Source organism: Aedes albopictus, chromosome 3 (assembly GCF_035046485.1).
Source record: "Aedes albopictus strain Foshan chromosome 3, AalbF5, whole genome shotgun sequence".
Classification (NCBI taxonomy): domain Eukaryota; kingdom Metazoa; phylum Arthropoda; class Insecta; order Diptera; family Culicidae; genus Aedes; species Aedes albopictus.
This window is the reverse complement of record NC_085138.1, coordinates 318,901,251-318,920,694: the sequence shown is the minus strand read 5'-3', so window position 1 is coordinate 318,920,694 and position 19,444 is coordinate 318,901,251. Positions and strand designations below refer to the sequence as shown.

Here is a 19,444-nt window from a genome sequence, read left to right as displayed (position 1 = left end):
CACACGATATACGCATGCAAAATGGTCATTGGCAGAGGAAGCTCTCAGCAGGCTTTGTCCCAATGAGGACGTTACGCCAAGAAGAAGAAGAAGAAGAAGAAGAAGAAGAAGAAGAAGAAGAAGAAGAAGAGGTGTTTCAGGGGATCTGGTGGAGTTTCAGGGGTGTCACAAGATTGTTACTAGCGTTTATGCGGCTTCAGGTGGTTTTCAGTTTAAGGGGGTCTTAGAGAGGAACCAAAGAGAACCATTTCAAGGTCTCAGTGGCTTTCAGGGGGTACCAGGAGCTTTGAAGGGCGCTTCAGGGGGTATGAGGAGCGTTTCAGAGGGTCTCAGGAGGATTCCAGGGGCCTTTCAGAAGTCTCAGGAAGTTTTCATAGGTTTTCAGGTCTTCTGAGGTACCTGAAGATCTCAGGGGCGTTTCAAGGGATGCAAAGATGACCCAGGGGCGCTTCAGGGGGTCTCAAGGGGTTTTCATAGGCCAGTCAGAGTGTTCCGGGAGGCCTTAGGGGGTTTTCGGAGGCGTTTCAGGGGCATTCTAAAAGGTGTCAGAGAGCTTCCAGAAGTATCTAAAGAAGCCTCAGCTTGAGTTTCAGGGATTTTTAGAGGTGTTTCAGGGGATTTGGCGGAGTTTCATGAGTTTCACGGGTTTGTCAGAGGCGTTTATGGGGCTTCAGGTGGTTTTCAGTTCTAGTGGGTCTTAGAGAGGAACCAGGGAGAGTCATTTGAAGGTCTCAGTGGCTTTTCAGAAGGTAAAAGGTGATCTGAAGAGTGCTTCAGAGGGTATTAGGAGCGTTTCAGAGGGTCTCAGGGGGTTTTTCTTAGGCTCTTCAGGGGTTTTCAGGCCTTTTGAGATACCTAGAGATTTCATGGGATTCAAAGAGGGCCCAGGGGCGCTGCAGGGGGTTTCGCCAGGTTTGCAGGGGCTTCGCCAGATCTTTCGTGGTCTGTGATAAAAATATAATTTTATATTCTGCCCGAAATATTCCCAGGGCACTAACTCGTTTAATGAAACATGCAATTACTGGGCTGTTTCACTCACTGCCTAACTTATTTCTTAATGATAAAAAAAACTACAAATCACATATTCTTGTACAATTTTTACGATGTCGCAATCAGTCAAAGCCATCGCTTCTACTATGAAATAGGAATTTTCGAAATAGTATCGCAACAATGCAGCTTCAAGGTGGTTGTAAGTTTGTAAGTTTAGGAGGTCTTAGGGAGGAACCAGAGAGAGCCATTTGAAGGTCTCAGTGGCTTTTCAGAGGGTACCAGAAGGTCTAAATGGTGCCTTCGGGGAAATTATGAGCGTTTCAGAGGGTCTCAGGAGGGTTCCAGAGGTCTTTCAGCGTCTCAGGGGGTTTTCATAGGCATTTCACAGTGTCCCGGAGGGCCTTAGAGGGTATCACAGGCGTGTCAGGGGCATTTTAAGGGTTCATAGAAAGTTTCCAGAGGTGCTTAAGGGATCTTCAAGGAGAAATCCTTGTAGGTTTTCAGGAAGATCTAGAGAAGTATCATGGGGTTCACGGGGTTGACATGGGAGCTTCCGGTGCTTTATGGGAATTTAAGGGAGGAACCAGGGGAAGCCATTTAAAAGGCCTCTTAAATTCCCTGGAACGCCCTTGAAAGGATTCTGAAACCCCAATGAAACGACCCTGAAACCCCCTTGAAGCGCTACTGAAATACCTCGAAAAACCCTTTGTAACGCACTTTAACCTTTCAGAACGCGCACCTGTTTGATCCCAAAATTGCACCACGCTCGCGCTATATACGACGAGCGAGCTTTTCGAATGTATTTTTTTTCTGTATTAACGGTATTTTAAGCCCTTGGCAATTTCATCTCGGGACTCGCGTTTTGCTTCCCTTCCGAAGGAAGAACTCACATTTTGGGAGTTTGTCGGGAGTGCGGTTCAATCTGCTGTATTGTGTTTTTTACGCGCGTCCTAAATAGTTGAAGGCTCCTGGGAACCCTACCCTTCCTGGATTGCTCTTAAAACCCCTTTGAATGTCCCTAAAAGCTCCGTAATACTACTGCAAAGCCCCTGAAATACCCGTAATCTCATTGAAACACCAACGAAACCTGTCGGAACGCCTCTACAAGGCTCCTGGAATACCCTGAAACAACCCCTTGATACGCGCCTGAAGTCCCTTGGAACCTTCTTTTTCGGGCGCTCCGAGAACATCTTGGAAACCCCCTTGGTCCCATTTCAAATGCCCAAATTTGTACTCGAGGCTGTTCGGTCATTTGGCCAAATACCGTTTGGCCGAATGTCATTTGTCCGAACGCGATTTGGCCGAATACCATCTGGCCGAAAGAATCGTTTAGTCAAATTGTGATAAAAATAGTTTAGGGGCGTGGACAATCTCTGTATAACATTTCTAGCTGCCAATATGATCATCAGAAATATTTCCTTCTTTTAATAATAGGCTTTTAATAATAATTCTTTCTAGTTTTGTCATGGAGGAATTAGTTGGCGTAGAAACTATGGATATTTCTATCACAATTTTTTCCTTCTTTAAATCATAGGCTGTTCTTTCAAGTTATACTGATAGGCGCCGTCCACAAATTACGTAACACTCTAGGGGGAGGGGGGAGTACGGCCAAACGTTACGGTCCATACAAAAAATTTTGGGTTTTCATACAAAAAAGCGTTACGAAGGGGGGAGGGGGGTCTAAAAATCTCGATTTTAGCGTTAGGGGAGACTGGGGAGACTTGATCCCTTTTTCTTAATTTGCCTGTAACTTTAAGAAAAAACACAAAACTAGATCCATGTTTCGTGCAGAATGGCAGGTAAACATCTATTGCAAGTTTACAAATAACAGAAGGACTTTAAATTATTGTTAAAGTTTTCAAAACTGAGTTTTTATGGAGGCATGTCTTATGCAGTCCTGCAAAATATCAGTCTCAGTGCCTGTTTTTCAGCCGAAAATGAATGACTGCGGCGGTCGTTTTCAGTTCCTCGATGTGAGAACTGACAGAGTCCGAGAGATCCATTCGTGAGTGATCCAACAAGATCAATTCCCAATCATCCACACACTACTCATGCTGAAAGGGCATTCGTCTCAAGCGGTGGCTTGTGAGAGTGAGTGCCCTATACGTTAGCACGGGTGAAAACACTCAACTACAGAAAATTGAATGGAAATTTAGCCCTGTCAGTTCTCGCTTTCAGCACGCTGCGTGTGAGTGTGAGTACCTATTTCATTTCGCTCCCGTGTTGCTGATCGGAAAGCAAGTTTGACAGGAAAACCAAAACAGAGAAAATGAAAAAAGCAAAATATCGCTATCATAAAGGCCTGTCGAAAAATTGCAGCACTGGTCTTATGAATCATTTTTCAAAAATGGGTCTCAATTGATCCCCTTTTGAGCACATGGTTAATTTAAAGGGAAAATAACTCCAGAAGCTTCCTATTCATTTTCTTTCCAAGTTTTCTTGCATTTTTTATCAATACGGTGTATTTGAAATTATAAGATTGCCTTAAATTGTTAAGAATATGCCGTATTTTGAAAATGGGGAGACTTGATCCCCCTTTTTATGTTGTGTAATGAAATAATAATTATCTGACATGTTTTATCATTGATTATACTAGAATTCCAAGTAAATAGAGGCTTCCAAATAGAATTTTAGTTTTCACCTGTATAATGTGTGTGTAATCCTCGAGGGATCAAGTCTCCCCATGTCACTGTTGTATACACCAAGCTACATTAATTGAAATATTTATATAACAGCCTTATTTGGATAAATATGTTTGATAGTATTTTATTTATACTATGTGCTGTGAAATTTTGACACGATTTGATTCAATTTTCACAAAGTTATTGAGATTTTTCGGAATCGCTTAAAAGATTTCTGAAGGACTGAAAACAAACCATCAGCCATTAAAAAATAATGCAATACACAATTATTGTCGTCTGTCCAGATGTTGTTTTGGAAAAAATATGCTAGAAGAAAACTGCTTTTGATTCCGAGAAAATATGGGGGGAACAAGTCTCCCCAGGGATCAAGTCTCCTCAGTCTCCCCTACGTAATAAATGGATGCTGCCATATAAGAAACAGTGTATAATTACTTAAGTCATTCGTTTTTCGACCAAACGGCATTCGGCCAAATAGCGTTCGGCCAAACGACATTCGGCCAAATGGCGTTCGGCCAAACGGTATTCGGAACAAATGGCATTCGGCCAAATAACCCGGAACTTTCTCGAGAAGATGGTTTCTTCATAAATAACCCCGACTTAATGTATGCTCTTATTTGACATTCCAAAGAAGAAGGATTTTTGGTAGTCATCGATTTTATTCATTTTATGTGTTATGGTATTTAACGAAGAATGTTACGCTTTCATACGCGATTGTATCGCAAGGTATCGCACGATGCCTGCTGCACAGCTTTTACACGTTTACTAACAGTTGACAAACCAATGATTCGCAGATTTTCCGAAGCACCACAAACAGCCTCCATTCCATCTACCAGTAAGCAGATGCAAGAATCTTCAAACCTCCTCAAGTCCGGTGACCGCCTGACGGGGTCCGCCTTCATGAGACAACTGTTCAACGTATCCTGCGTCAGGATACCGTCCCACACTTCCACCAGTGTCGTCGGAGTGCTCGTCACCCTGTACTGTAAGTATATGACTCATCGTTATCGACTCCGGACAATGACCTTCCACCTCCTCTCCAGGCCTTGTCTCCTTGGGGCTTTCGCTGACGATCTACTACGCCAAGCAACCCCTCTACGATCTGGAACCGTGGGCACTGACGCTGGCCGGTGCCCTTCTGGGCATTCTCCTGATCATTCTGTTACTGATGTCGATTCAGCCGCGGGAAACGGCTGAAGCCCCGTTCAAGGTCCCCTTCGTGCCGCTGTTACCGGCGATCAGTATTTTCGTCAACATCTACCTGATGTTGATGCTGGACGTGTACACGTGGATTCGCTTCGGAATCTGGATGGGAATCGGTAAGTGGCGTATGGTTGAAGATAATCCTTGACTAACACTAACATCAGTACTAAACGTTGAATTCGTAGTAGTTCTGCATGCTGCATGCCCTAACGTAGACTAATCCTTGCTCCCTCCCACTATCTTCCGTCACTATCCGAAACCTCAGGTCTACCGATGTACTTAGTTTGTGTTTGTACTGGTAGGAAGATTGTTGAAAAAGAAGGGAAACAGATACCAAGTGCTCGGCCAAGTCAGAATGGGCAGCTGCATGGATCTGAGGGAGAAGATAATCATGGTTTTGAACACAGTGAGGTACCGACGACGATCACCTCGAATGGGTATTACTCGCAGAATCTAAACACGGTTATCAACGGGAGTGAGGAAAAACAGCTTAAGTTGATTCCGGTTGGAGACGTTCCCGGTAAGGACAAAGCTGACAAGGAGGAGGAGCTTTTACAGACAAAGGCCAAATCGAGGACTCCGTCGCCCAAAAACAGCATGGACGAAATCGTGGCCGTTTCGGAACTGTCCGACTTGGTAACCGAGAAGGTTGAGCCGAACGGGAAGGCTTACTTTGTGGAGGACGTGAACGAGAAGAACTCAGATTCAATAGAGGAAACCAGCAAAGCGATCGCCATTTTGGATGACATTTTAAATGACGAGGAAAAAATCATGGATAACATGTATCCTTCTTTGGATGACGAGTCCTTGGCTAGCCCGGTGTTCAGGGAACAATCGGTAGTGGCAGATATTCATCGGGAAGACGAAATCTCTATGCCACCAATTGACGTAGCTATTGTAGAACCAGTTCAGGAGGAAGAGGAAGAGTCCAATCATGAAACAGATGTGGAGACATCTCCTCCGAGTTCCCTCACCGTGGAGGAAGCGCCTCCTATACGTCCTCGAGCTGCTTTTGTAGTTGGACAAGACGCACAAAGTCCTCTCAACTCAGACGAAGAAGATGTTCACTACAATCGATTAGATAGTCAAAAGCAAAAACAGTTCATGACTCGACTAAGTACGCTGCTAATCAAACCTCAGCAACTGCCATACAAACGAAAGAGCAGAAAATCAACTTCAGAGGAAACTACTGAAAACCCAGAACTACCTCGCAGCAACAGTGAACCGAGCTTCATACTACTTCTAGACAATAACGAAAAAAACGAAAGCGGGACTGACAGTCCTGAAAAATCTCCAACAGAAGCTGTACCTCCTCCTCCCATGTTTGACGAAGCTCTTTTCAACACAGTCAAACCGGAAAGCGAACTAGAAAAAGTCAAGACCCCAGTACCGGAGACTCCGGTCCCCGCAGCTCCCAAGTTCGACCCAATCCTGTACAATACGGTAGGTCGTGACAAGTCCACTCGACCTAGCATACTCTCCTCTCCGATCGTAAGCCCCGGTTACAGTGAGGTGACCCTGAAAAAACTCAATCCTCAGTCTGCACCTCTGGTCGAAGCTCCCGCGGACACCGACGAAGATTCGTCCGGCAATCCCCGCGAAGCCTTCAAGTCCAAACTGGAGCAACTGCTTTCGCGAGGCCCCACCCCAAAAATTCGGCCCAAAACTTTACCTCCACTAGCGCTAGATCGACAAGTTTCCTCAAATCCCGCGAACGCCACAACTCCTGCCCCGATCAATTCAACGGCGGAAGTTCCTGCACCGTCCAACGGTGAACCCCAGCCGGCCGCTCCAACGCCCACCACTCCGAGCAATTTCCGAGAGCTGGCGAAAACTTTCGACACTGCCAAGAAGAAGCAGAAGCTAATATTCGACGATGTGCTGAAAGCGATCAACCCGGACACCCGGCCCAGCAGCATACGGAACTCGCTCGAACATCGGATGTCGTTTTCCGAGTTTAAGAACGGGCTGAAGAAAACGGTGCCACCGAAACAGTACCTGCCCGATGCGTGATAAGATGGTTGTGAAGCAGGTGATTGCATGCAATAATGTGTGAAATGCTCGAGCAGTACGTAGCCTGGTTGATATGATCTTGCTGCTACAAAGGACGGAGTGGTGCGAATTAAGGTATAGTAACTCAATAGTGACTAATAAGTGATAAGTGGTTTTCAGAAACATTACATTCCTAGTTCGTAATATAGCCATCACTTATCCATTGCATCAAGATATAGCGACCGTTTAATTCTCTTTCCTATAACGGGTGGCCACTAAATAACGGGAATGCTTTTAGCAGCTGATTAAAAACAATAGAAGCGTCCATGGAGTAAACATTTTTTAGACAAAACCATTGTCTGTCTATCCACAAAGTCAGCGTATTTTTTATTTTGTGTCAACCTATTCTGTTCTGCAGAAAACGACATTGAAACAGGAAGCACTACCAAAACGCCTTGGACGGCTCTACTGATTGCTCAAAACAACCGTAAAAAAGTTAATAGTAAACCATTATAAAACTAGAACCCGCCCGGTTTTGAATGAATTCCACATTTCGGCATCCCAAGAAACAGATCCTGAAGGAAATAGAGGAAAACTAGCAAAACCAATAAGCATGATATCATTTCACATAATAAAATCTTCTTTTGTGACATGGGCTGGATAAATCAATAGAATGCCTTGTTAAATAACAAATATTTACATCAAATCACATTTACACATTGAACAACATGTAAATGGTTCGTTATAAAAAAAGGCACAAAAAAAGTTCAACAATGAACCGCAGTGCACAAATTACATCGACACGTTTTGGTGATACAGAAAAATAACATTTTTTGGAAATTTCTATAAATGTCATTTACGGGAAAAGGCTACAACCAAAGCAAAAAAAAAACAAGTCAGTATCCCCATTTTTTCTTATTACTGTTTGAGTGTGTAGATGCTAAAGGTACCGTAAACCGGGGTCAAATTGATCTCTGGGTTGAAATTGATCAGTCGTTTTTCAAGTAGATAAAGCATTTTTTGAATAGTGTCCTCACAAATAGCATTAAGTATCAGATTTCAAAAGCACGATTCTTGAAAGGAAACTATTGAAATTATGCTTTTTCAAACGGTAAAACGTCTGATCAATTTCGACCCGAAGATCAATTTGACCCCGGTTTACGGTAGCTGAGAAACCATTTATTTTGACCAACGATTTCACAGACGCAGAAAATGCGTGAAAGTAAACTCTGAAAAGTCGTACAAAGCAGTTGCTCCAACATTACTGCAAAAAAATACTGTACAAATTACTACGTTCAACTTTCTTAAATTTTATATTTTCCATGGACGTACATTGTTAAACCTTTATGATAGTTAAATTCAGATTGCCATTTTTAAAGATCATATATTTTTAAGAGCACATTCAAAGCATTCCCGTTATTTAGTGAACACCCGTTAAATAATTTCATTGATTTGTCAGTTTTCCCAATACTGTGTACCATTGAAAATGCTTTATTCTCAAACGATTGCCGCGGCTTTGGCAAATTTAAAGATAATATTTGAAACCCTTATTTTGCTTTCACTATATCCCTTTCGTGACGAACCAGCACAATTGTGATGTTGAGCGGTAACAGTTTTGCATATTTTTTTCATCTGTTTCTACTTTGTTTTATGTGATGTAAACTGTTTCAATAATTCAGCCATTACTTACACTTGTTTGTGTGTAAACAAACTTTTGTTTACATTGCCTGTGTAATTTACCACAACAAGGTAAACAAAAAGTGGGAAAAAACCGTAAAACATGAAAAAGTTTTATCTGTAGCATATTTTTTATTTCCGATTTATCTAGGTAGTCAAAGCTGGAAATCGAAAGATAAAGAGTAGTTCTTTCAAATGAGGAAATGCGCAAAAAAGAGAAATTTCCATACAAATTGCTCAACTTTAGCTCTCCAGAACTTTTATTTTTCCCAAAAAAGCAACAATTTTTTTGGGAAAAATAAAAGTTCTGGAGAGCTAAAGTTGAGCAATTTGTATGGAAATTTCTCTTTTTTGCGCTTCGTCCCGAAAGGGATATAGAACATGTTTGATACAGACATGGCGACCGTGACTCAAACATATAAGCAATACATACCTACATAAACCTGAAGTTTTTAATTCGGAAAACCTCTGCAGCAATGCTTGGAATCTGTGGAACTTTCTAATGAGAACCAGTAAAACTTATTTCTCTCAAGTACAACTTTCGGTGAAAGGACATACGATCGGTCTTAGTTTTCTTCATCACAAGAAACATGCTTTTGACAATTTTGCCATTCCTCAAAATAAAATATAACAATCTATAATAAAAAAAACTTCTACCTACCATAGCTTCTGGAACTGTTTCAAAACGAGCATCATGTAAGAGTTCCTTTAACAAACTCTTTTTTTTGTTTGTTGGTTTCAATTGGTTTTTCTCGGTGATGTTGAATGTCTTTTAAAAACCATTTAACGTTTCAACCTACTTTTTTATTTTTTCGGTCATCATCAGAAACTATTATAAACACATGAGAAAAAAAAATTACAAATTACAAACATTCTCATGTGTTTATAATAGTTTCTGATGATGACCGAAAAAATAAAAAAGTAGGTTGAAACGTTAAATGGTTTTTTAAAAGACATTCAACATCACCGAGAAAAACCAATTGAAACCAACAAATAAAGTAAACGGTGATCAAAACCAATGAAAGATTTAACAAACTCTGCACGAATGCCTCCAAAAAATTCCTCCAGAAATATCTTTTTCTCATTGAATTCCTGGAAGGCAATTCATGAATTCTGAACGAATTCCCGGAAAAAAATGAGTGCGAATCTGTAAAAAAAAATACTGAATAAATCTATGAAGAAACTCCTTCAGTAGATATCTTCAGTATCTCTAGATTCCTGTAGAAATTCTAGCAGACACTCTTGAAAAAAACCGTAGTAGATAATTTGAAGAATCCCAGGCAAATTTCAGAAGGACTCCCAGGCGGAACCTTTGAAGGAATACAGTGCATTTTACAAGTCGATTTTATGAATGAAAATTTGACAGGAGTTGCCGTCCTTGGAGGAATAACTGAACAAATTTCTTTTTCTATTTATGTTTTAGAGAATTCTGAGAGGACATATTTCTGCAGGAATCCTAGTGGAATATCTGGAGGAACACTTGGAAAAATGTTAGTAAATGTTTCACGAGAAATTTTCGAGTGAATAGTAAGAAATCAAAGCTTTTTTTTCTCAGAATCCAGAAGAAACGCGTAGGAATAATGATTTTGTTTCTAATTTGCAACTTTTTGCCCCAAGGCACAAATCGCTGTGATGCGGAACAAGTGCAAGCCAGCGATTTGTCCATACATGAAAAATGATTTTACTTCTAATGTGGTGGCGCCATCTCAGAGGAAACAAGCTTTGATTTCTTACTATTGGTTTCGCCAGACCACACCATCTTCATTCTTGCATAGCTAGATAAAATATATCTTCGGCAAAGTTGTCCGAAATAATATTGCCTACAACTTTGCCAAAGGACTGCTTCGTGAATAATATCAAAATAAAAAGTTGTATTTCAGATATGATCTAAGCTGAATAAAAACATTTGAAAAAGATGCAGCAAACAATTTCAAATAACTTCTCTGAAAACACTAAGAATCTCAAATTAACGTTAACAGAAATAGAAAGTTTTTCCTGCCAAAATGTGGAATCGGACCATTTGTGCAGTGAAGGTTATCATTAAAGCTAACCACCAGTCGTTCTGTTTCATGCCGAAGAACAGGAAGTTGATTGAAAAAGCTTTCGAAGATATTAGTTTACTTACTAATAAATCTGTTAAGAATATCAAATTTTTTTCATTCGAATAAAACTCAGCACGACGTTTTGAGGACCCTGCAGGAGTATCCTCTAAAATTCTTACAAAAGTTTATTCTGGAATTCCTCAAGAAGTTCCATTTGGGATTCCAGTTTTTGTGAATTCCTCTCTTTTTGAATTTATCCAGCACTTTTTTCTGGAATTTCTCCAAGAATTTCCTTTAGGATTCCATTTGATAAATCCTTCTTGAATTCCTATAGGGGTTTCTTTAGAGATCCCTCCAAGAATTTCGGAGTACCTTCTACGATTCCACCACGTGCTTCTGGGAGTTAACCGGTGGTTTCCTTCAAGTGTTCTTTAAAGGTTTTCTTTTCTTCTCTTCAACCAGGAATTTCTTCGGACATCTCTCAAAGGATTTCAACCAGAATTTCTTTTGAGATCCCATAAGAACTTCCAGGAGTTCCGGAATGCTTTCAAAACCCCTCCAGCAGTTGCTTCTGGGATTCTTCCAGGAGATCTTTTTCGAATTCCTACTGGAATTCCTTCCTGGATTCTTCTAGTAATTTCTTCTGAGATTCCTCGAGAAGTTCCTTCTGGGATTTATCCAGGATTTTTTTTCCCGGGACACCTCCAGGAACTTCTTCCGGCATCCCTCCATTCACTCTTATAAGGATTTGTAGTAATCCTTCGTCGTAATTCCTTCCGGGATAACTTCAAAAAGTTCTTCTGGGTTTTCTTCAGAAGTTTACTTCTCTAAGATTTCCTTCCCAGAAGTTCCTTTTGGAATTGCTCTAAAAGTTTCTCCAAGTATTCCTTCTGGGAATGTTTTCAGAAGTTTCTTTTTTTTATATCCAGAAGGAATTCCTGTGGAAATGTTATTCTTCCTGTGAGGAATTGTTTGAGGAAACCCTAAAGGAACACCATGAAGAATTCCTCACAAAATTGCTGGAGGAACTCCTTAAGAAATTGTTGGAAGAATTCTTCAGGGAAGCCCTGAAGAAATTATATAAGAAACTTCTGGTATAATGATATAAGGAATTCCATAACAGAATCCTAGAAGAATAAAACTTTTACAAGATTTCCATTGAGAATATCTGAAAGAATTCCAGAAGGAACCCCAGAGAGAGTTTCAGCAAAAATCCTTGAAGGAGTTCCCAAAGGATTCCCAGGAGGAATTTCAGAAAAAAAACAAAACTTATTCCCAATTTTATCAGATCCCAGCCCCCAACCGCATAGGACTTCCACCTACAACCCTTTCAGAGTATCCTTATGCAAGTCTTATGAAAGAAGCCTGGCATTTATTTTCATCATTTGTTATTTGCATTAATGGAAGATTCCTTCCGACATTTCTTCATTGATTTCCCTAGAAGTCCCTTCAGAAGATCTTCCTGAGACTCCTGCCAGCCTTCTTTCAGGTATTTCTCTTGAGGTTCAGCTAGGGGTTCCTTCTGAACTTTTTCAGGGTTTGCTTCAGATATTCCTCTTAGGATTTTTTATTAGGTTCTCTCAAGATTCTTTTATGGGTTATTTCGGCATTTTTCATGGAATTCCTTCAGTGATTTCCTCCTGAATATTTTTTCGTAATTCAAAACACGTTTCATGCTTTGATCATTTTTAGGTTTTCTTTAAGGACTTCTCATGAGGCTCTTTCAGGGACTCCTATAGGATTCTGTCAAATATTCGTCCAGGATTTTATTATAATTTCTTCAGGATTTTCTCGCGGAATTCTTTGAAAAATATTACGGGATTTTTCACAGACTAATTTCGAGATTGCGGCAGGACCTTCCCCAAGTAACACACTTCTCAAAGAAGAGTCACGGCGGCGCAGGCTTCTGTTTCACAGAAGTCACAGTGACTTACTTCTATCAAGTAAGTGTTTATTTGTTAGAAGTAAGTCAGAGTGTGCAACAAGAACCTGCGCCGCCGTGACTGTTCTGTGACGAGTGTGTTACTTGGACTAGGATTCCTTCTGGGGGTTTCCAGGGATTCCTTTCGGACTACCTTCCGGGATTCTTTCAAGGATTCTTTCCGGTAATCCTACAGGAATTCACCCGGTATTCCCTCAGAGATTTCGCTCGGGATTTCTTTAGCGACTCCTCCAGAATTTTCGAAGGGACTTCTTGTGAGATTCGGGCCTCCAAGATTGATTTAGAGATTTCTGCCGGGATTTCTCCAGAGTTTCCTTTAGATTTTTTTCTGTGTTTTCTCACGAGATCTCTCCGGGGACTTCCCGAGCTTTTTTTTAGTGAATTCCTTTCAAAATTATTTCAAGAATTACTCCCAGGATTTCTTCATTGAGTCCTCTCGGGATACTTTCATTGGCGGGTTTCCCTTAGGCATTCCTCCAGAAATTTTTTCATGGTATTATTTAGCTATTCCCCCCGGGATTTCTCCCATGATTGTTTCTTTAATCTTGGTGTTTCTTCCGGATTTTTTTCAAGCATTATTCCCAAAACTGATTTAGAGCTTCCTTCCCGGGATTTCTTTTGGATTCTTTCACATATTTATATTACATACTTTTTTTGGGGATTCCGCCCAAGAGTTTTTTCCGGGATTTCTTCAGATATTCTTTCAGGGAATCCTTCTTAGATTCTTTTGGTGATTTCTCCTGGGAGTATTTTTCTTAATATACTTCCAGGGATTAATCCAGGACTCTTTCATAGAATGCTCCCGTCCCGTGATTCTAATAAGGTTGATTTTTTTTTCAAGGATTTATCTGGGATTTTTTGAGCGAATCTTTCCGACATTCTTCCTAGGATTTCTCCCGGAATTTTTTTTGAGACTGGTTTACTGCAGACCTACCGGGAATTGAACTCAGACACTCATAGCACAATCTTACTGAATTAAAATAAGTTTAAATTAGAACAAAAAACGAGAGCGAAAAATTAGAAAAATGTTCGTGATTAACGAACATTTTTCATTGGTAACCCGTGATATAATGTGGCAGACATTTTTTTAGTTCGTTTCGCTAGGCATTTTTTGGGAATCATACAAAACGTTTTTTTTACAAATTCTTCTATAGATTTCTGTATGAATTTGTTCAGGAGGATTTTCTGGATTTCCATTTGGGTGTTTTCTTATGAAATTAGTTTCCGGAGGTTATTCTGGAACTCTTTCAAGAATTATTTTATATACTCAGGCAATTCTTTCCAGACATTCACATGTAAATTATTCCAAGAATTTTTCAGGAATTCTTTTTAAATTCTATTTTTTATCCTTGGATGAAGTCCTTACAGTTACAGTTATTCTTTAGAAACTTTTTCAGCTATTCCTGCAGGGATTCTATGGAGATTTTTCTCGGCATTCTTTCGAGAACATACTTAAGAGGAATCAAGTTTGAAAATTGTTCCAAAATGTCTATAAAAATTCATCAAGCAATTTCATTGGTAGTATCTCCTGGGATTTCATGCATTTCTTAAGAAATATCTCAAGAGATTTCATTTTTACTTCAGCTAGAGGACACCATCAGAAATTTCTGCCGGATTCCTTTCCCTCGGAAATTAAAAAAAAATCATTTGGGAATCCATCCAGTGACTCATTTAGGAGTGACCCAACAAACATTATTGCTGAACGTCGGCTGAATAAACCACTCTTAAGCATGATTTTAAATATGTTGGCTGCACAAACTGTTATTCAGCTATCACTGTTATTTGGGTAGCACTCTAGAATACCTTGACAGATTCATGAATTGTGGAATTGGCAAAAAAAATCTCTGGTAGTTTCGCGAATATATTCCTTGATTAATTTTTAGGGTTAAAATTGTTCTCAAAATAATTCTTCAAATAATCCATAAAACTATTTCTAAAGAAAACTCTGGAAACATTTCTGGAGATATTACTTAAGATTATCCTGAGGAAACCACTGAAGACAATTTTAAAGGAACTCCTGGAGATGTTCTTGAAGTATTCCCTGAACGTGATTCTTTAAGCACACACCGCGAAAGAATCCGTGAAGGTATTTATGAAGTAAATATGTAAAGGTATAACTGAAGGAAATTAGATGAGAATTTTGAGAAGGACCCATGTAGCAGAATTATTTCAAAGGGTTCACTACGACCAAACAATATTAAAAAGTGTCTAAACAATAAATGGGTGAAATCTTTACAGGTAATAAAATCAAATAAACCTTATATTCAATTTTAACATAATAACCCAAGCAGCACACATGTTACAAAGAAGTGTCGACAGCGCAGGTTTTTGGTTGGACACGAGTCTTTTTCAAGATATTTTGCCTTTTGGTTGGATTTACATGAATATAACTCCTGTACAACCAAAAACTTGCGCTGTCGACACTCCTTTGTGACTTGTGTGCTGCTTGGGAAACTGTGTGCAGTTCCCGAAAGAATTTGAGTGTAATGTCTGCGTCTTTGCTATCCAGAAATGGAGAAATCGGTCACTCAGAAAAAAAACATCTTCACAAAGCTAGAACAGATTAAAACATACATATTCGTGTTTATGGAAGGTTAGAAGTGGTTGCGAAAATGGAGCGGACTTGATGTAATACTTGAAGTCCGTGGCTATCACTCCAAGGACATACTCACAAAATCTTAGTTCTTACTTCGGAAAGGAAGTAAGACGAGATAAGACAGCCGTTAATACAGATAAAAAATATGTTTAATAAATACCAACTTGTATTTGATTGTTGAACACTACCCAAGTGTTGAACAGTTTCTGGAAAGAAATATAAATCTTACTTAAGTAATTCTCGCTCAACGTAAACTATGATGTGCCACGATTTTGCACTAATTTAAGCTTGAGCTTGAACTTTATTGACTGCCCGTAGATGCTACTCCAGTATCGCCAGACCAGCTACACTCACACAAGGAATCAATGAAATATCTGCCGGGAACTAGCAGGCATCTTCAGTGTGAGAGCGTTGGTGATCTATATTTAAGTGACAATGGCGCCTGCCACGTCAGATTGCAGGGTAATGTGGGGAATGGGAAGGAAGTCTGTATCCACATCATACCGAATATACCTCTGCGTCGGCACAAACTCATGCGAATGTCAGAGTGTTGGTGGGATTTGGTTGGCAGAGGGTTCACACATTGGTGCGTGGATGCCAGGCGTAAGGCGATAGAATTGTGTGTTTTATAATGCTGGAGGTGTGCGGCACAGTTCGCTTGTTTGCATAATTCCTAGGCGTTATCTGATAAATTGACACTGTGCTGAGACAGTTGGAAGAGATTTTTCAACCGGTTTCTGTTCTAGCGATGGCTATGAACATGTGGATACACATGATTTGTATACGTGTAGAGAAAAGAAAGAGAGAAAGTAGATAGAAAGATTCAAAATAGGAGAAAAGGGTTGGGCCAGGAATTGAACACAAGACTATCTACATACGCATCAGATGCGGCAACCACTAGACCACCGAACCCGTCTTGTGCAAAATTTTCAATATTTTTTGGTAAAAATTTGATTGATTTTTTTATCGCACGCTGGTGACACAAAAACTGAACAATTCATAAGATTAATTTACAAAATTGCTGTTACGTAATAAGCTATCACGCTTCCATTATGCATTCATGATCCAATTGTTGAACAATGGCATAACCTAAACTGTGTCATGCAAACAGATTTTTTCAAACTACCTTATCGTGCATTTCAAGGGGCATTTCAGAGATGTTCCAGGTTCCTGGGGTTCAATGGGTGCTCTAGTGGTTTCCAGAAGTGTTTCAGGGGGTTTCAAATATGTTCCAGGGTGTTTCAGGGGATTTCATGAGTGATCTAGGGATTTTCATGGGACTTAAGAGACGTTCCAGGGGGTTAAGGGAGTCCCATGGATATTCCAAGGGTTTCCAGGAGTGCTCCAGGAGCATTCAAAAGCATTAAAGGGTGTTTCAGAGGTGCTTTAGGTGGTTTCTGGAACGTTCCATAGTATTTATCCATGATATCACCTGACACAGCTGGAAACCCTTCTGAATATTCCCTGAAACTTTCTTGAAATAACGCTAACCCCCCCAATGCTGCAAAAAGTCATCTCATTCACATAGACGAAACTACAAATTTTTGCCAGGGGGTGCACTACAAACAAAATATTGAGTATTACATCACAGCAACGCATTCAAATTCTAGGGGGTGCCTGGCATCCCCGGTAGTTTCGCCTTTGCTCATTCATGTGTACATTATCCAACAAATCTTGTCATTTTTGCTAGTTATGGTGAAAACGACTTCAGTCAACCAGAGCTCTCCAGAGGAGCGGACCTGGTGTGATGGTTAGAACACTTGACTATCACGCCGAGGACCTGGGATCGAATTCCACTCCCGACAAACTCACAAAATGTGGATTCTTCTTTCGGAAGGAAAGTAAAGCGTGGGTCCCGAGATGAACTAGCCTAGGGCTAAAAATCTCGTTAAAACAGATAAAAAAAAACAGAGCTCTTTTCAAATGAGAAGCGATTTCTTGTCATTTGACTGAATTGTCCCTCAAATGACTAGATGACTAGCTAGCTAAGTACAAAACATGAAAAACCAGAAAAAAATCCACCTGGATGTCGGGTCAAAGTCGGTTAAAATGTTATAGAATGTTGGTTTGTTTCGTAGGTTTTCGGCTCTTTCAGTCTTTAAAGCAGCTTAAACTACTATTGCTTCTACGTTTCGTCGAAACGTCGGAATTTAGTCGTTTAAGCTGCTTCAAAGACTGAAAGAGCCGTAAACCTACGAAACAAATTAGCAATTACAGTCGAAAGCATCTAATGAACAGAATTTGGAACAAATTAATACAAATTAAAATCCGTATTGAACGTTCAACAATTGGCGAATTACCCTGTATATGATGATTAGCAAACATTTATAATATTGTCCGTTCTCTTAAAAGCGTCACATTTGAACTTCCAAAGAAGATATTTTTGATAGATGACGCAATATCAAAACATAGTAGTATTAGGTACAACATTTATGATTGCAAATTCAATAGAGAAGAAGTTAATATTCAAATTATTGGGCATTATTTTGAAATTCAAGTTTAACTCTAGTAAGATGTTGGGGTCAATATGACCCAGACAGGATCTATGAACTTTTTTTTTTTACCTGCCACTATCCCCCACACCAAAAAGCTCTACAGAGCCTCCTGGTAGTGGACGCAACTAACCATGCATACTAACTGGACAGCACAATTCAAAAACAAAAAAAAAACTACAAATAGTATGCTTGGAATTACATTAAACTAGAAGAAACAGGATAGATATAAAAAAATTACACAAATGTAACATCCCAGTGGAATATATATTCCTTTTAAGGGATTTACAAATGATAAAAATAATAAATTAACTTAAGTTGGTTTAACAGATGATAACATGATCATAGTTGGTTTTCGGTAAGTTGAGATTTCATATAAACTTTCAATTTTAGCCTAAATGTATTACGGTTTGTTAACTGTTTCAAATCAACAGCAAGCTGATTGAAATTCATTGGACCGATAAATCTTATTCGTTTTTGTGCAAAACTAGTAGTAGCTCTTACTCTTTGCAAATTGTTGGCTTGCCTGGTTCCATATATATTTACTACTAGAGGAAATTGTATGTTGTGGTGCATAACAGTTCTGTGCAGAACATCGACACTACGCTATCGTGATGCGCCAAGCCTAACGTCTTAGGAAGGTTAATTGTATCATACGTAGTTCAACAAATTGACTCAAATATAGCCATACCAAATGACTTCATAGCCACTATCCACTTGCTTGCATGTCCATACGAAACCATGTCGGATCGATCCATGAACGCAGCCTAACATAGCTTGACGAGACCGCTCTTAGGTCTGATTACTAAACCAACTCAATTTTCCAAAACAGTTGCTCCCTAATGCATGTAGCGTCCATCCAACATACAGCATATAACCCTCGCTAACCCAGCAAACCACCATCAACGACTGCGCGATTCATCATCCATTATGGCGCGGCGGCGACACGACGGCCGTCAGTCGGCAAGCCACGAACCTCCTTGTCGTAGCCGTCCAAATCGAGTCTCTACCTACTAAATAGTCTGTTAAAAATGTCGAAAATTTACAAATGCAAACCTAACGCTTACCCGCTGCTTGTCTGTTTTTCCTTTCACCATGCATGTCGTGCCCGACGGTGCGAAACGTGGTCCACACCCGCACAACAAATCCGACCAGGTTTGGCCCTGTACGCGTTCTACGGATTCCGCAACAGCTACCAGGAGGTCTACTCCCGCCAGAACGGGTGGACCAAACTCAAGTATGTGCGCTGAAGGGGCGGTCCCTGTCATCGTCCCCTGTCGGTCCTTTATCCAATCGTCAATAGTGAGCAAAAGTGATATTTTCCTTCAGAGAAATTGAGGAATAAGCATGGAACGTTAGTGTTATTAACAAGCTAGGAAAAAGTGATTATTTATGTATCCAAATGTGAAAGAAAGAAAGAAGAAAATCAGTACAGGAAAACCTAATAAAGCATTAGTGCATACCATTATTTTGAACTAGGTTAAGCGAACTGTAGAAAATTAGATAAGAGAGCCACGAAAATAAAACTTGCCATATGTACAGAAACAAAGTGTTGTGTGTAGTAAAGGTTACGTGTATGTATCGAACGGATAACTTAGCTAATTAGTGACTGCGTTTAGATTATCTTGAATCAATCTGTTGGATGAGCTTCCAAGCCAACAGTACGCCAGCTGTGACGACGCTGTTGCTGGTCCACATGAGTAGAGAGCACAGTACTGGTAGAAATGGAGTGATCATTCGAACAACATGCTTAGCTCAAAATTTTCAGGTAATACAGTTTTAGTCTGCTGAATATAATTTGAAAGATATTCCTAATCAATTGGTCAAAGTTTCACCCGCGCCAATTGTCCAGAATAGATCCAGTACCCTAT

The 19,444-nt window shown here is 40.0% G+C and overlaps 2 protein-coding genes and 1 long non-coding RNA gene across 4 annotated transcripts in view; all 3 read left to right on the top strand.

The window, feature by feature from the left end:
- The window catches only part of LOC134283943 (cationic amino acid transporter 2-like), a 95,986-nt gene extending 76,864 nt beyond the window's left edge, over positions 1-19,122 (top strand). Inside the window, exons 5-8 of one of the 2 annotated variants that reach the window (XM_062842657.1) lie at positions 4,424-4,614; positions 4,673-4,948; positions 5,098-6,959; positions 18,729-19,122. In XM_062842657.1, the coding sequence (XP_062698641.1) occupies positions 4,424-4,614; positions 4,673-4,948; positions 5,098-6,845 (2,215 nt within the window). In that variant the 3' untranslated portion in view covers positions 6,846-6,959; positions 18,729-19,122. The remainder of the gene's footprint in view (positions 1-4,423; positions 4,615-4,672; positions 4,949-5,097; positions 6,960-18,728) is intronic. The other variant, XM_062842658.1, reaches the window with a different exon arrangement.
- Positions 1-19,444, top strand: part of LOC134284183 (uncharacterized) — a 531,430-nt gene that overhangs the window by 248,265 nt on the left and 263,721 nt on the right. The gene's annotated exons all lie outside the window — the stretch shown is intronic.
- Positions 1-19,444, top strand: part of LOC109401173 (cationic amino acid transporter 3-like) — a 236,086-nt gene that overhangs the window by 214,068 nt on the left and 2,574 nt on the right. The gene's annotated exons all lie outside the window — the stretch shown is intronic.